This window comes from Camellia sinensis, chromosome 4, assembly GCF_055761805.1.
Source record: "Camellia sinensis isolate YWXY chromosome 4, ASM5576180v1, whole genome shotgun sequence".
NCBI classification, from domain to species: domain Eukaryota; kingdom Viridiplantae; phylum Streptophyta; class Magnoliopsida; order Ericales; family Theaceae; genus Camellia; species Camellia sinensis.
Window position 1 is genome coordinate 37,223,381 of NC_138964.1, and position 16,605 is coordinate 37,239,985.

General features: G+C 32.4%; 1 protein-coding gene across 1 annotated transcript; it reads left to right on the forward strand.

Moving 5' to 3' along the window:
- Positions 1-478: 478 nt before the first annotated feature.
- On the forward strand, positions 479-3,211 carry LOC145823687 (uncharacterized). Its single transcript, XM_082923197.1, has 5 exons — positions 479-568; positions 1,394-1,536; positions 1,777-1,976; positions 2,124-2,416; positions 2,783-3,211. The coding sequence occupies exons 1-5, from the start codon at positions 479-481 to the stop codon at positions 3,209-3,211; spliced, it is 1,155 nt and encodes a 384-aa protein (XP_082779323.1).
- The last annotated feature ends 13,394 nt before the right edge of the window (positions 3,212-16,605 follow it).

The following is a 16,605-nucleotide window of genomic DNA, read 5'->3' on the forward strand; positions in this document are numbered from 1 at the left end:
AGTTCAATTTGTTAATGTTTTGTTGAAGTCTAACTTGCTAAAATAAGTCCATTTTCACTTAGCTCCTTTTGTTTCAATCAAAAAATTAATTTTAACGTTTTCAAAAAGTTAAAAGAAAAGTTTTTAAAATTTTATAAATATATGCCAAATAAGCCAATTTATTTAAGTAACAATTTATTTGTGGGTTTATTTTAGGAGTGAGGATTCTCAGCTGCCCTTTCCTGCAGCCCTTGCTGATGTCATTTTGACAACAATGACGTCATTTTCGTTAATGTTTTTATTTATTTTTTTCCCCAAACTTTGAGTTTCCTGCTTTTTTCACTTTCATCTTCCTCTATCATCTCATCTGTTATGTTTAGCCATAACAGAGAGAGAGACGTTAGACAAAGAGAGAGAAAGAGGCGAAGAGAGAGAGGCATAGAGAAACGAACTGAGATAGATGGTGGAGGGACGTGACGACGATAGCAAAGGATAAAGGATGACAAAGGGACACGATGGCGACGGCGAAGGATGGAGGATGGTGGAGGGACGCGACGCGACGACAAGGCGAGATTGTGACCATGATGAGGTCCATTTCATCATTTCAGATTTTTCTTACTGATATATACATATATGCACATATAACTAGGTCTGCCTATGTTGTCGGTGTTGTGAAATTCCTAATTTTTGTATTCCTGTTTCTGAAATTTCTGAAATGTCTGTGTTGTCTGTGTTTTTGAAATTGATGTCATATATACATATTGAAGAATGTTGTGCGCTTCTGTAAGCTGTATTTGTTACTGCATAGGCACTAAGGATAAATAAGCAAAGTTAATTCGAAAGAATTAAGCAAAATTGATTCATGTTTGATTTAGTATGTTTGATCATTAAATACTAATGATCTGTTAAGAGATTCTTTTGTGGATTAGTATATAAACAGCCTTTTGAAAAGAATTAGAGGTTATTTTAAAGCCTCTTGCTTTTTCCGTTATAGGTGCTATTGTTTTATTTTCTTTAGATAATCTAATTTTAGTTTTTATCATAGTTCTATATATGTTTAGTAGTCTGCTTTGAAAAAAAATAAGTTGCAAAGTGTGTAGCACTTTTGTGTTTGCTTGGCATTTGGGATATTCCTCTTGGTTTTTCCATTATAGGTGTTGTTGTTTTATTTTCTTTGGATGATCTAATTTTAGTTTTTATCATAGTTCTATATATGTTTACTAGTCTGCTTTGAAAAAAATGAGTTGCAAAGTGTGTAGCACTTTTGTGTTTGCTTGGCAGTTGGGATATTGTTGTCCTATTTTCCAAAGAAAAAATTTATATCCCAAGCCTACTTACTTGGATTACATTATTCAATTTTTGTTTATGTTATTTTTATTTTTATTTTTATTATTTGTATGCTACTAAATTGTAGGTAGTGGAAGAAAATAATGTTATCGATGAGTTGGCCAGTTGTGGTTGGAAATCGAAATTGTACATGTTATTTGACTCTGAACAAGCTACATATGGCTTTTACAATAACTATGGCGGAAAGGTGGGCTTTAGTATTAAGAAGGCGTATGCACACAAGAACAAACAAACTAAGGAAATAACTTCATGGACTTTTGTATGTTACAAAGAGGGAACTCGGGGTATTGACAAGAAAAATCCATTAGTAAAATTTCCGAGACAAGAGGTGAGATGTGATTGTGGTGCCTGATTTAGTATCAAGTTAGATAGAAATTTAGGAAAATATATTGCAATTGATTTTGTTGAACATCATAATCATGACCTTGTGCCTCAAGAGTGCATTTACAGATTGCCATTCCAAAGAAAAATATCTACCACCCAAGCAATTGAAGTAGAATTGGCTTCAAAATCTAAAATTCCTCTTAACTCTGCTTATGAGCTATTTGGTAGGGAATCTGGTGGAAGAGCATCACTTGGCTTCACGAAATTGGATCAAAAAAATTACTTGAGATCGAAGAGACAAAAAGATTTGGAATATAGAGAAGCAGGTAGTGTGTTGTAGTACTTTTGTAAGAAAACTGTGAAAAATCTATCATTTTATTATGCAATCCAATTAGATTATGAAGAGCAGATAAGTAATATATTGTGGGCCGATGCTCAAATGATAATGGACTATGCTCAATTTGGTGATGTAGTGATCTTTGACACTACTTACAAATTAAATAACGAGTACAGACCTTTTGGAACATTTGTTGGATTTAATCAATATCAAGAAACAGTTATATCTGGTGTAGTGTTGATATATGATGAGACTGCCAAATCATTCAGATGGTTGTTTCAGATTTTTTTGGAGGCAATGTCAAACAAAGCACTGAAAACTATTTTCACAGATCAAGATGCTACGATGGCTAACGCCATTCTAATTGTCATGCCTAATACAAACCATCAACTTTGCACATGGCATTTGATGCAAAATGCTATCATGCATGTAAGTTCTCTTTTCAAAAAGTAAGGATGAAGGGTGTGTTTTCAAAATTTATGCATGACATTGATGCTGAAGAAGAATTCATAATACAATGGGACCAAATGCTTGATAGGTATGATGCACGCAATAATCATTGGTTAGACCAGACTTTTGGTGTGAAGAAGAAACGTGGATGGCCATATATTATGAATTCTTTGGCAGCTGGAATGAGTACTACTCAACTAAGTGAATCCTTCAATGCATTTTTGAAGGATTATCTCAATTGTGATAATAACTTGATGGATTTTTCATACATTTTAAGAGGGTGCTCTGTGAGAAGAGGTATAAAGAATTGGAAGCCAAGTATAATTTGTCCCAAAAATTGCCAAGGGTTTCAATTCCAACTTTGATGTTAAGCAAGTGGCAAAGATTTACACCAAAACAATTTTTGAGGAATTCCAAAATGAGTACATGCAGTTCATAGAAGCGTCCATTGTTGGCACTATTAATGATGCTGAGAGTACCATATTCACAATTAGAACAATGGTAGATGGGAAAAAAGATAAGAATGTCACAATGGATAGAGATGGTTCTTTAAGTTGTAGGTGCAAGAAGTTTGAAGTGAAGGGCATATTGAATGCAACGGAGCTTCCTGCACAGTATATATTGAAACGATGGACTAAAAAAGCAAGGGTTGAAAGTGTGAAAGATAACCATGGGTATGACGTCAACGCTAATGTGAAACTACATCAAAGCGACCGATATAGGTCATTGACGAATATGTTTAGAGCAATAGCAAGTAGAGCAGCTGAAAAGTGAAGAAACTTATCATTTGTCACTTTCAAAAGGTAAAGAATTGAGTGTAATGGTTGAAAACAAGTTAAGTGTGCACAGTTGTAGTCAAGTGAAGCTCACTGAATTGAGAAATTCCTCAACTAACACATGCCCACAGAGTGATGAAGTAGATTGTCCAATCCAAGCTAAAGGAGTCAAGAAAAGACAAGCAACTAGTAAGGGAAGAAGGAGGATCAAAGGCGGGATAGAAAAATCTATTGCAAAGAAGAAAATGATGCAATATAAACAGGTAATTGCACCAAAAAAAAAAATTGAACATGCAACGAGTTGAATCAAATTGAATTTGTACTTTAATCTCAGTTGGGAATTTATATTAAATTATTAAACTCCATTCATTTTGGACCCAATTGATTAAATTGTGACCCGTTAGTAACCATGTAATAGTGTTGTGGTTTTATTATTATTATTTGATTACCATAGAAGAGTTGTAAATATTTGTGGTGTATACCATTAAACGTAATAGATGTTGTGGTGAGAAAATATTATATTTGCTTTTGTCATTAAAGATGTTGAAATGTAATTTTAAATTAATATATATATATATATATATATATATGTAGGTGTATATATATGTAACGCCCCGTATTTTATTATTCGGATAACTTTATCAATATTCATTAATTAAGTCCATTTACAAATAACATGTCATCCTTGGATGAAATGATGAATGATTAAATATACATATTCCCTCTCATAATGCAACAATGACATTTACATACAAATAAAAGAAATGCCTTGAGGCTTACAATAAAAGAGAGGACACTACTCTTTACAAAAAAAAAAAAAAAAAATAGCACTCAGCCAAACAACAAATGAAGTAATATAATCCATCACTACATTACACTTATGAAATGGTAAAATCCATTGTTTGATATTCAAATCCGAAAAACATTCCATGTACACATGTGCAGGCAGGGGGTGAGCAACCACTAGCTCACCAAGCAATCTCATATTAAAACATTCGAAGATATGCGGTTACCAAAATACTCATGCATATACGTGAAATCATATCATGTCAAAACCATATGATTTTATTACATAATCTCTTAAATCCAATTTATTTAATTAACCACAACAAGTTAACTTGAATAAATAAACATGTTTCAATAGCAACAGGATATTATTTTCAATTCATTCAATTATCTCATTATCAATTAAATCAAATAATTAAACAATTCATCAAATCCATTTTATACGGTCTTGTGAGATGAATGCATATGCCATATCATGCTCAAAATATTTTTCTCGTCTTTTAAAAATCTTACGCACAATGCCATTTTGAAAACACATTAATCTAACAATGTCAATAAAATTCCAATATGGTAAATACGACGGAGGTAATTCCTAGGCTGGTGTCTGCAAGTAGACTATACAAGTACTACCAATTTATCATTTTTACCAGTATTAACCGGAAGGCTCGACACCTGTAATTTGTCATTTTTACCAGTATTAACTGGAAGGTTCGACACCTGCAATCTATCATTTTTACCAGTATTAACTAGAAGGCTCGACACCTATCATCTACACCACATTTCAAGACTTACCACCGTATTTACCCCAAAATCATTTCATGAAAACTTGTTTCACAACATTTCTTTCTCAATGCAAAGTTTTCAAATCAGATTTCAAATTTCATCATTATCAAATGAATTGATATGCCAATGCAATGATTAATAATACAATGTAATAATTCTTCCCCTTTCAATACTTCCACACAATATTCCCATTGTAATCAAAATTCCCATTTCTCATTTCAATATAATTTCTCAATATGAATATAAATACTTTTATTCCAATTCATCAATGAGACAACAAAATCCCCACACTTAGAGTTATCTCAACCATTTAGTCACTTCAAGACTATATCAACATTTTTGAACAACAATTTTCAAAACTTCAACGATTCTCATATTCAATGAAAACCATCATTTGTATGTAAACAAAATAAACAAATTTTCAAATATCATTTATTTTGGCACACAAAAAAGTATAACACCATCTTTCTTAAAAACTCCTAATTTCAAGATTTTCTCACCAAAACCACTCATCTTCATTTATTGAAAGAAAGTCACCAAAAACATCTCTCTTCAATCCTCATAGTTCAAAACCCTCAATTTCTATTTTAAAAGGACCAAGAAAGTAAACACACTTTAAAAAAAAAAATTCTCATCTTCTTGAATCAACAATCAATTTTCAAAACAAATCAAAGAATGATTTCGAAAATCATTTAGATCTTGCAAAATCATATATATAACTCAAAGGAAATCCCTACTTATTAAATATTACCATTTCCATCCTACTATGTCAAAAGTTATGGTATAATCTTAATAACACACTTTTAACTATAATGGATATAACATTTTAATCCAAACTAATTTAATCCACTAAATTAGTAAGTTTATTATATTCAAAAAATTTCAAATTAATAATACCAAACCAAACTTCACATACCTCATCATTCAAACATAACTATATTTCAACATAACCATTTTTAATGCCAAACTATTTAAAGAGGTAATATTTTTACCAAATTTTCTACCAATAACAATTTCACAACTTTTTCTAAAATTACTTAACCAACATGATATTTACATCAAAAATTATGAAATATGCCCAATAGTAGCATTTTTAAGATTATGAGTTCGAAAGTCCACATTTTACATTCTTATTTTCATAAAAATAAACATAACTTAATTATCAACATATCATCTTTTATAAAATATCATGAATATAACATTTTTAGAGTTTTTAATCCCAAAACAACTCTATAATTCCTACTTAAGCATTTACTCCATATTCCTCAACATTAATTTATTTTTCTCAAAAATAAATTCCAAATCAAAGATAAAAAAAAAAATTCAACTATATATTTCTCAAAATAAATCATCTAATCATAATATGATGTAGATACAATCCATACAGCTATTAAATTCTATTTTCAGATTTCTTTTACAAAATTAACAACACAAAATGATTTTTCCAAAATCAATCTCAAAATACCAACATTCTTAACATTTCAACACAATTTTTCTTTCAAAAATTGCCAAACAAAAATCTGAAAATATATCTATATGCAATACCTTTTATAATAATATATTTTCTCAAAATAACCCTAACATAGCTTTAATGTAAAAATATGAAGAAAGTCCCTACCTCAAATATGAAGAAAAACAAATCTGAAAAAGTAAACATCGTCCGATCATGAATCCGAGATCATCATTGCGAAGATCACAACAAGCTCTCCAACTTTCATTTACAACACTTTTACAAAATCTCACTCTAAAGACTCTCATCTCAAGCTAGAAGTTTGAGTAAAAATGGTGAACATGGAGAGAGAGAGAGAGAGAGAGAGAGAGAGAGAGTCACGTTAAGCTCTCAGCATCTAAGGAAAAAAAGAAAAGAAAAAGAAAGAAGGGAGAAGGTGTGGGGGAACAACCCCATGTGGGTTCACTTTCCCAAAATGGATTTTTTTATAAAAAAAATACAATATAATTTTTGTAATAATATCGCAAAATTTTACAATATAAATTATATAATGATATAATTTTTTTTCTCACCACAAAATATAATATTTTGTTCACTATGGAATATACATATTTTTATTCTTTATAAAATATATAATTTTTTCATCATATGGTACACACCATAAAATCAACTATCAAATATTTATTATAATCTCTATATAATAAATAATAACAACTCCCAAGGTGGTAACTACCTATCACATAATTAAAAAGGACCAAACAGTTAAACATGAGTCACTAAACAAACTCAAATTAAATTAAGGCCAAGTTTGGCATATTGCAAAAAAGTCAAAAAGCCAAAAAGTTACTCAAAAAGTTAAAAAGTTAACACTAGTCACCAAAAGTCAATAATTACGACTGCACAACTCTCAATCCTAATTTTTCCCTACAAATCAATTTTTATAATTTTTTATTACACATTTTTCCATAAAAAGTCAAAAAGTTAACCCAAATATCCATATTTTCTTCCTCAATTTTTTAGTCTAAAAAGACAAAATGTGCACTTATTTAGGACACCCCAAGCAACCCCTAAAATCTAAGTCATGTGTCCCACCCATAAGCCAAACATGGTCCAATTATATACCAAAATAGACCCAAAAAATTTATCCAAATCATGATCTAAACATTAAAAATTAAATCACAAAATTCTGCTATAAATTAAACTGAACACCAATCAGTCCGTGAATTTTCATAAAATAAATACTTATCATTTAATTCTGAAATTTTTATCCAACGTGCTAGACTCATATGGGAACAATGTATAAAAAGTTCATAATTTTCTGAGATCGGGAATTATTTAAAAAAAATACTAAACTGAACTATTTTTGCCTAAAATTTACACAGCAGTCAAATTCAAAAATTTACTCAATTAAATTATGCACTGTCTATATTAAAAAAAATTGGGTCATTAAAAAAAAATATATATATATATACATATGGTTAGATATTTGGTTAGATATTTGTTTATAATATATATATATATATATATATATATATAAGTGACCAAATAGGATATTTTATTCAACTTTGGGTTCTTGCTGTGAGGAGAAAAAGAGAAAAAAAGGGGTTCCAATATTGGTTTTTCATGGGTTTGATCTAGTATAAGTCATTTTTGACCCCTAGTGCTTTTGATCAAAACGTAGAGGACGGAAAAGGCGTCGTTTGGCTCCGAGCATATTTAATTTCTATTGCCAAAAAATTTGAAAGCTTCTTGACTTGAGGTATGGATTTTTACTACACTTCTTTATATACTTTTACTTGATTATATGGAGCTTAGAGTTATATATAATTTAATTAGAATTTTTGAAAAATTTGTGATTTATTTGCTTAAAAGGAAAATTTTGAGAAAATAAAGAGTTGATGCCCAAATTGTGAACGTGTAAACTTGGAATATGTTTGTAAGGTTATGAAAGAACTATGTTTTAAATTTGAACAAAAACGGACTTCGATTCGATCGGTTTTGAAATTTTTACCGGTTTGTGACCAAAAGAGCATTTTTAAAGAAAAGAAAGGAATTATGTTTAACTTTTGGGGCTTTTGATCAAAATAGGATGTCATAGTTGAATAATACTTGGAGAATGAGTTTGGAAAGAAAATGATGTTTTCTTGGGCATTAACGACATTATTTTGCTTAATGTATCTGTTAGAATAAAACCGACATGGTTAGAAATGGACCTTGAGAGGTTACCGGACGTGATTGTGATATGAAAACTAGTGTAGTCGTTCATATTTGATGAGATGTGGAATAGATTGTATTTATCAAAATTTTTAGAATTTAATTGTCTAAATATCTGTTTAGAAATATCTGTTTTGGGCTATCGGTGGAGGATAGTCATGATTGTTGTAGAAATGCATGAAACTTAGGTAAATTGAACCACATTCCTCATTTGTTTCATTGGACATTGCATTACATTCATTTCATTAGAAATGTATCGATTTTTGAGAAATGTTTGGAAATGTATCTATTTGCGAAAATATGAATACTTGGTGAATCTAGGTAGGAGGTGTAGAACCGCGCTGTTAAGTGTCGAGCCTTCCAGTTTATTGGTCAAAATAACAGTGGTAGTGCATTAGGGCTTACTTACAGACACTCACCTAGAGATTCACAGAGCCTGTATTCATGTAACAGATATGGTTTAAAATGGAAATGGTTTTATATCTGTTGTTACATCTCAGCATTGCATACTTTATAAAAAGAGAGATAAACTGTTTTATCATGGGCATGGCATGAGCATACTCTTCTTTAGTCTGGTCATGGTCCATATATTGTGTAGTATATCTCTACTGAGTTGTGGCTCACCCTATAAGGGAAACCATTTCAAGTACAAGTGATATGCCTCCACCAAGGCACTGACTTGGGAGGACTCGAAGTTGACGTTCCATTTTTGTTTTATGGTTATTTATTAAATGTAAGCCCAGGGCTGTTTTTGTGTTGAGTTGAAACTCTATTTTGTGTAACCAAGAATGTTCTTGGATAAATTTGTAAGCTTGTAGGGCAATTATTATTTGTTTGGCTTTCATTTCATACTTGTTGTAAAATGCATACTTGGGATTGGAACTAGGGCATTGATATGTGAATAACATGTATTTGGCATTTGGGATTAAATGAAAATAGATGTATGGAATAGTTAGCTATATATATATGTGTGTGTTTGTCTATCAGGTGGGTTTGTTGTATAAGTATATATACCCTGCCCAATTTTTAGGGCGTTACCGCACATGATTAAATGATATTTTTTATGTGTTATGTGTGATGGTTATGTGTTATGTGATATGTGTTACCAATTTTGTGTTATGCTGCATATGAGTAAATAATGAATTAAATAAATTAGTCATATGTAAGGTGATGCTTGTTGTACTCCCGCAGGTCAATCTGAGCCTCCTGTCGCCATGGACAGTAATTCTATTCAGGTAATATTTAATATTGTGTTCAACCTTGTATTAATCTTAATTGGATTGGTTCTTCTTGCAATCTAGTCCTGTGATTTTTTTTTTCTGTGCATTGGTTGCATGTAAGATGATTCTTTTTGTGTTTCCCAAGGTCAATCTCAACCTTCTTCCGCCATGGAATTCTATTTAGGTAAAATTTAATATTTTGTGCAACTTTTGACATACATAGACCTTAGGGAAATTGAACCTCATACGGAACCATTGTTTTACTTTATTAATCTTGTTGGATAACTAAGATTCCCACATATCTTACATTGGTTGTATATAAGGTGTTGCTGTTTATACTCCCCAAGGTCAATCTCAACCTCCTTTCGCCATGGGTAGTAATTATGTTCAGGTAATATTTAATATTGTGTGTTTTTTTCAAATGAAAATACATTATAAATTAAAATGAAAATGCATTTTAAATTTTTTTTCATTTCATATTTTTTTTATTTTGTTTATGTTGGTTGTGTTTTGGGTCATGCTCGTTGTGTCTATATTTCTCAATCTCAACCTGAATCTCAACCTCGACCTCCCTTTGCCATGGGTTGTGTTCATCCTATTATGTATCATACATATGATATGAGTTATAATTGCTTACATACTTTACATTGAAAGAGTAGTATACATTGTATCAATATTTTAATAAATTTAGCACTATTGTAGGGAAATAACACGCCTCAGTTAATGTCTTTAGTCTATCCCACTCAGATATCATTTCAGGAGTTACTTCGAGGTACTAGTGTTCAACACTTTGCAGTCCAACTATCGCAAGCCTCACATACTCCTGCTGACAGTCATGTAGATGGACATCCATGAAAGGCTTGCATCGAATGATGATGTTGTTAACTTTTCAGATTTGGGTCCTTTTTTTTTTTTTTTTTGTTTAGTTTTTTCAATATATGTCTACCAAGTCGAATAGCAGGGTGTTACCCAAAAGACAACCTAAGAGGGAGGGTGAATTAGGTTTTTACAATTAAAAATTAATAATACCCTAATAAAAATTATGACTAGCACAATAGATAAATATAGTTAATGAAATAAAAATAATTAAAACAAGTGTTCTAACAACTATGTTAGTAATGATTTTAGCAGAGTGAAAATGTGAAATATAGCTACAACAATTTAAATAAAATAAAGAGATAAAGGAGAGAGAGGCAAACAAATTTATAGTGGTTCGGCTTCAACTCGGCCTACGTCTACTCCTCAAGCTTCACTTGAGATTTTCCACTATGCTCTAGCTTCACGGGGGTGCTAGCAACCTCTTTACAAATAGAGCAATCCTCCACGGATTTTACACAGACTTTCTAAGTCAAGAACACTGAGTGTACTACAATCTTACAAGGTTGACAAGAATGTGTTTTTGCTTTCACGGAAAGCTACAAGAATTATCTCTCAAAGATAGATATAAAAATGAAGCTTTGGTTTTTCTGTAAACCTCACACAGGAAAGATGAGCTTAATGTTATAAGGCTCAGTGTATAATTTCTGAGAGAGGATGTAAACAAAAATTGAAGAATACTTCTTAAAGAATTTTTCAGAGAATAAATGTGAGTGATTATAGGTCAAAGAATATTTTATGGTTTTTTGTAACTAGGCTTTGGTATATATAATGAAACTTATAGCCGTTTATAGCTGTTGTATTCATTTGAATTTATAGCCGTTGTACTCCATCATTACTAATTTGAATAATATCTTCCACTCCACCATTACAAATTTAAATATCTTCCATTTGAACATTTTGAACCTTTTGGCCTGTTGCTGTGCTAGGCTGTTTGAACCTTTGTTTTGGGCTGTTTGAACTCTTGATTTAATCAAATATTAAATACATTCTAACAACATTTAGGATAAAGGTTTAGGTGAGAAATAATGGGACAAAATAAATTTTGATTATATTTTTCTCTTTCAAATAAATCATCACTGCAAGAATATCGGAAATTAGCGGCGTTTTTAAAATGCCGCAATAGGCCAGAAGAACGCCGCAAAAAGAAAAAACGACATTTATAAAATTCGTCGAGGATGTAGCTGTCGTTGTATCTTTGTAACGTTTTAAAAATGCCACTAAAGACTTTAAACGATGTTTTCTAAAACGCCTTTAATTCTCTTAACAATTGTTAACTATGCACATTAGAGGAGTTATCTCTGACATAATCATGATGACATTTTGCGACGTTTTTAAGAAAAACGCCACCATTTCTGTCATTTTTTTTAAAAAAAAAAATGAAAAGTCATAATTAATAATCTTTTGACTTTAGTTCAAACCAAACCTATATTATTCATCACCATTCTCAAAATATATACATAATGTGAATGAGCATTTATTTTTCAATTTTTCATAAAAAAAATAAAATAAAAAATAAAACTCCTTAAAACACAATATGACAATACAATAATAATAATAATAATAATAATAATAATAATAATAATAATAATAATAATAATAATAATAATAATAATATTCAGTGTGCTCTCCAAATTCTCTGAAAATAACTTCATCCACAGCTCTCTTCAGCTTCATCAAGTCATCCATCATCTTCACCAAAATGATGATTATATACCTAAATCATCAAATTCCATTAACACAACTTCAATAAACTTGAATAATTGGAAAATCTACATACTCTTGCATACCATGTCAAGAAGGCTAGAAAGATAAGAAATTATGAAATTTCCAAGCGCATGTAGAATAAAAACTTTTTTATTTATACATTGTATTCACAATATGCAATATAGATTGTGCACAAATTGAGTAGAATAAAAACAGAAGAAAAGATAAAAGCTGCAATAACCCTTGAAATGCAATTCAAACTATATGGTAAATTGATCTGTAAGTAGGTATAATATAGAATGATCATCATCACTGAGCACTTGGTATATGATGGAACTACACGATGAGGACTAACAAATTGCAAAGGGAAGTACAAGTAAAAACTACGAAGAGATTTAATTACCTAAAAATAGTCTTCTTGGCCTTTTCAAATAACAATCTTCTACCAGTAACTCTTATATGTTGCATGACCTCTGTGTCACTCCTTAAATCAATCTTACACGCTACTTTTCATTCTCCCAAAACCTTTGAGTTGATAGGAATCTCTCTAAGAACCTGGGAAAATCTTGCTTACACAAAATTCAGATTTATATAACATTGAAACAATAAGATCTACCACACAATACAATTTTCTTCATTTTTTCCTTAAAGGTCATAGAATCCTCCAAATGTCCCATTTTATTTTTCTAATAATAATGATAAAGTGTCCCATATTGCTCTCCCTTTTGTCTCCCACACAAACTTCTAAAACTGCTCATGAAACTATGGGAGAAAGTAGTTGAATAGAGATTAGGATATGCAACAGTAGTTTTAAATGAGTAATATGGTTTGATGCTGCAAAGATCCACTATGGAAGCTATTTTTCTACTTAATCGGCTAATGAAAAAATATAGGGAAAAGAACAAATATTTCCATATAGTGTTTATTGACTTACGAAAAGCATATAGGGTTATTATGATGAAATCTGTTTGAGTCTTTGAGATGGTATGGAAATGTGAAACATAAATAGTTAATGCATCTATAAGGCGGAGTGATTTAATCCACATTGATGTTGCTAAAAAAAATATATAGGCAATGAGGCTATGAGATGAAGACATGATTAATCTAAACTTAACTGAGATGAAATGACTTCAAACATAACCAAGTTAATTAACTGAAGGAAATTGATCCACAAGGTCAAACTCAAGTAATAGGGATAAATTCTTGTTGAGTTGGTTTTATTATTTATTTATTTTTCTGAAATAGCATCATTCTTTGCTTCTTTCAATTACAACTTGGAGTTTTTTGCTCCTATAGATAACCCTTGACCGGTTTTCAGTTATGTGACGATCTGGTGAGAGAACCAATGACCTGATACTATAAGCAATCACGTCCAAAGGGAAGGCACTTAGTTTTAAAGTTTACATTGACAACATTATTTAATGAATTACTTATACAACAACAGTGGGACATAATGACAAGGTTGAGACATAAAGACCCAAAACTCTTTGGTAACACAATATACCATAACCAAACAAACATAAGAAAGAAAAAAAGCAGGACATAAATTCCCCTTCCCTTTTCACTTTTCAACCAAAAACATAGGTCATAAGAAATGCTTCAAGCATTTTTAGAATTCAAGCTTGATTCAAACAGGACATATGTTTGACAATCAATAGGACGCAAAAGTCTAAAGATTTAGTCCTTAACAATGATTTATCCAAAATACTAAACAAAATATATATTATTGCAAGGAGGGAGGCCAAAGTCAATCCACTTGGTTGGCAAACTAACTAGCCATGAGAAGGACAAGTCCTAGTTTCTGTTAGCTTCACATTAATAGCTTTAATCAATCTCCATGTTCTGCAACCCATCAAAGATGAAGATGGATACCCTTGTCCCATTCACAAGTTTCATAATTCATAAATAAAAACTCAAAGCTACACTAGGCCATTAGAAAACATGCAATCATGACTAAAGTTGCTTCAAAAGTCGCTCTCAATTTTCCCTTGTCGACATGATGATTGACTGAAACACCAGTCACAACACCAAAGAAAATATTGTTGCATCATGCCAATTCAAAGATTATCAACAACATATTAAATTATTGACATGTTTTGGTGAATTTTTGCTTCCTTACAAGCTTTCCCACGTATTTTCCATCATAGGAATGTCTGGCTAATGCAGTTTACCATGTATTGAACAGAATTTTTCATCTCATACATTTCTAAATAACAGACTAGAGGTCTATCAACAACTGTTTATCATTTGATCAAGTCATTACAAGAGAAAACAACAAAATCAATTTGGGCCACTGTGGATGCGCCCTCGGGCTTTATGCCACCACAGTTCGGACTCCCTTTTGTGTCACGATTCTTAATTTGAACCAAAGAGTCCAAATCCGACAAATCGTTTTGAGAAAACAGATTTTTAGAAAAGAAGTGCCAAACATGGACTGCTTTGCCAGATACAGAGTCGCCACCTAAATATTTTTTAATGGGGGAATTTAGGATACCCTGACTCGTTTGCCTAAGGCCACGTGTCCGTCATTACCAAAGTTGCCTCGACTCGGGAACATGGATACGATTGAGGAAGGTCAGCTATGAGCACCCCCTCTTGCCTGATCCGAAGATCGGCCTCTACTAACCATGATATCCAATTTTGAAAACGTTATGTGTTCTTATTCCAGTTAATTTGAATTACTATGTGATGCGCACAGCAAAACAAGTATAGACTAGATCGCCTAATTTGGAACAAAGCATTGCATATCTGTTTGTTTGGAAAATGTTTTGAAATTTGCTACTCGCGAGTAGGCTAAAACACGGATTTTGATGAGTTGTTCCAACTCAAACAATCCAACCTTCACCCACAGGCATTCAGGCAGTTCATATCACATAAGCATCTAGCCACATGGTAAGCATGCTGTCATGTTAACATTTACACTCGTGCGAGATGCTAAAGCACAAACTACTTACAGTGTACTCCAAGCCAAAACAAAGAACTCGTTAGCAATCAATGTATGATCTAAGTCCATGTTAAGTGTCTAATGCAACGCATACAAAATGCAATTAGGATAGGCTCGACTAATCCTAGGATGGCATGTGAAATGCAACCATTTGATGCACATATTCAAGTTAGATTTGAAATACTATGCAGTTAGTATGATGCGCCGAGCCCGATGCATGCAATACTGATAAATGATGCATGCATGCATAGCATAAGGATGCTAAATTCAATATGTCTTAGTACTAACCATCAAAGCAGGTAAGTAAAAGGGAGAAAGAAGTGGGGGTTGGAAGACATGCACACACGCACCCACACTTATTACAAATTTGCCCTCGCTCGGAGGGACCGAAAGAATAATACAGATTTAACTAACCTACAAGCTAATTAAATATTACAGACCAATTAAACTAGTTAAGCAAATTAACTAATCTAATAAAATAGTAAACAGTCTCGGGAAGAGGGCCAAATGCAATGCGTGCTCGGCTCCGCTCGGAAGTCCACTGCCATGCACAAGTTGCCTCTGTCCACACTGTTTTCCTTCTCTGATCATTGCAAAATTCTCAAGGTGCACTCTATGAACCCTGTGGGATACCACCGACCAAGGGAAATGGTCACCGGCCAAAGGAAATGATCACCGGCCACTGGTTAAGCTATCGGCCACCAATTGTTGGTCGGTCGGCACTAAAGATGGGCGGCCTGCCAAATGTTCTTGCAGAATCCTGTTTTGACAGCAGTAGAGGGCAAAACAAGGCATGGCAATGCATTCCAAGCAAATGTGTGCACCAACACATCCCTTATCATGTTTATGACTCAAAGAGACATGGTTCTCGATTGTCGGACCACCAATCGCGCATTTCAATGTGTAATGGCCCAAGAAACCAAGTATGCACTTTGATTTCAAATGAGATGCACATCAAACAAACAAGTGAGGCTCAACCTCTATCATACTCAATTCAAGAGGCAAAGCGTGCATGCCAATGCAATGCAACCTAGGCATGTTAACTAAGTAATGCAACATGGGCATGCAATGCACAATGCATACTAGGCATACAACCTATGCAAGCAAGCATGCAAGGCATGAGGCAATGCAAACCAACAAGTGTGCAAGATGCAATGTGGATGTTCAAGCCTGTAGCAACACATGGAGCAAACATGTTAAACAACCTAAACATCTAGCAACACACAAGTATGCAACAACACACAAGGTGAGCATGCAACAACATGTGAATAATGGACTTAAACTAATTTGGGCAGCTCTCAACTAGGCCCAAAACAGTGGCCAATACTAAGGAAATAGGGGCCAAATGCACATACAAGCATGCATGCAAACATCGTCCATCACTTAGGCATCAAAGAGCAACTTCTAAGTAC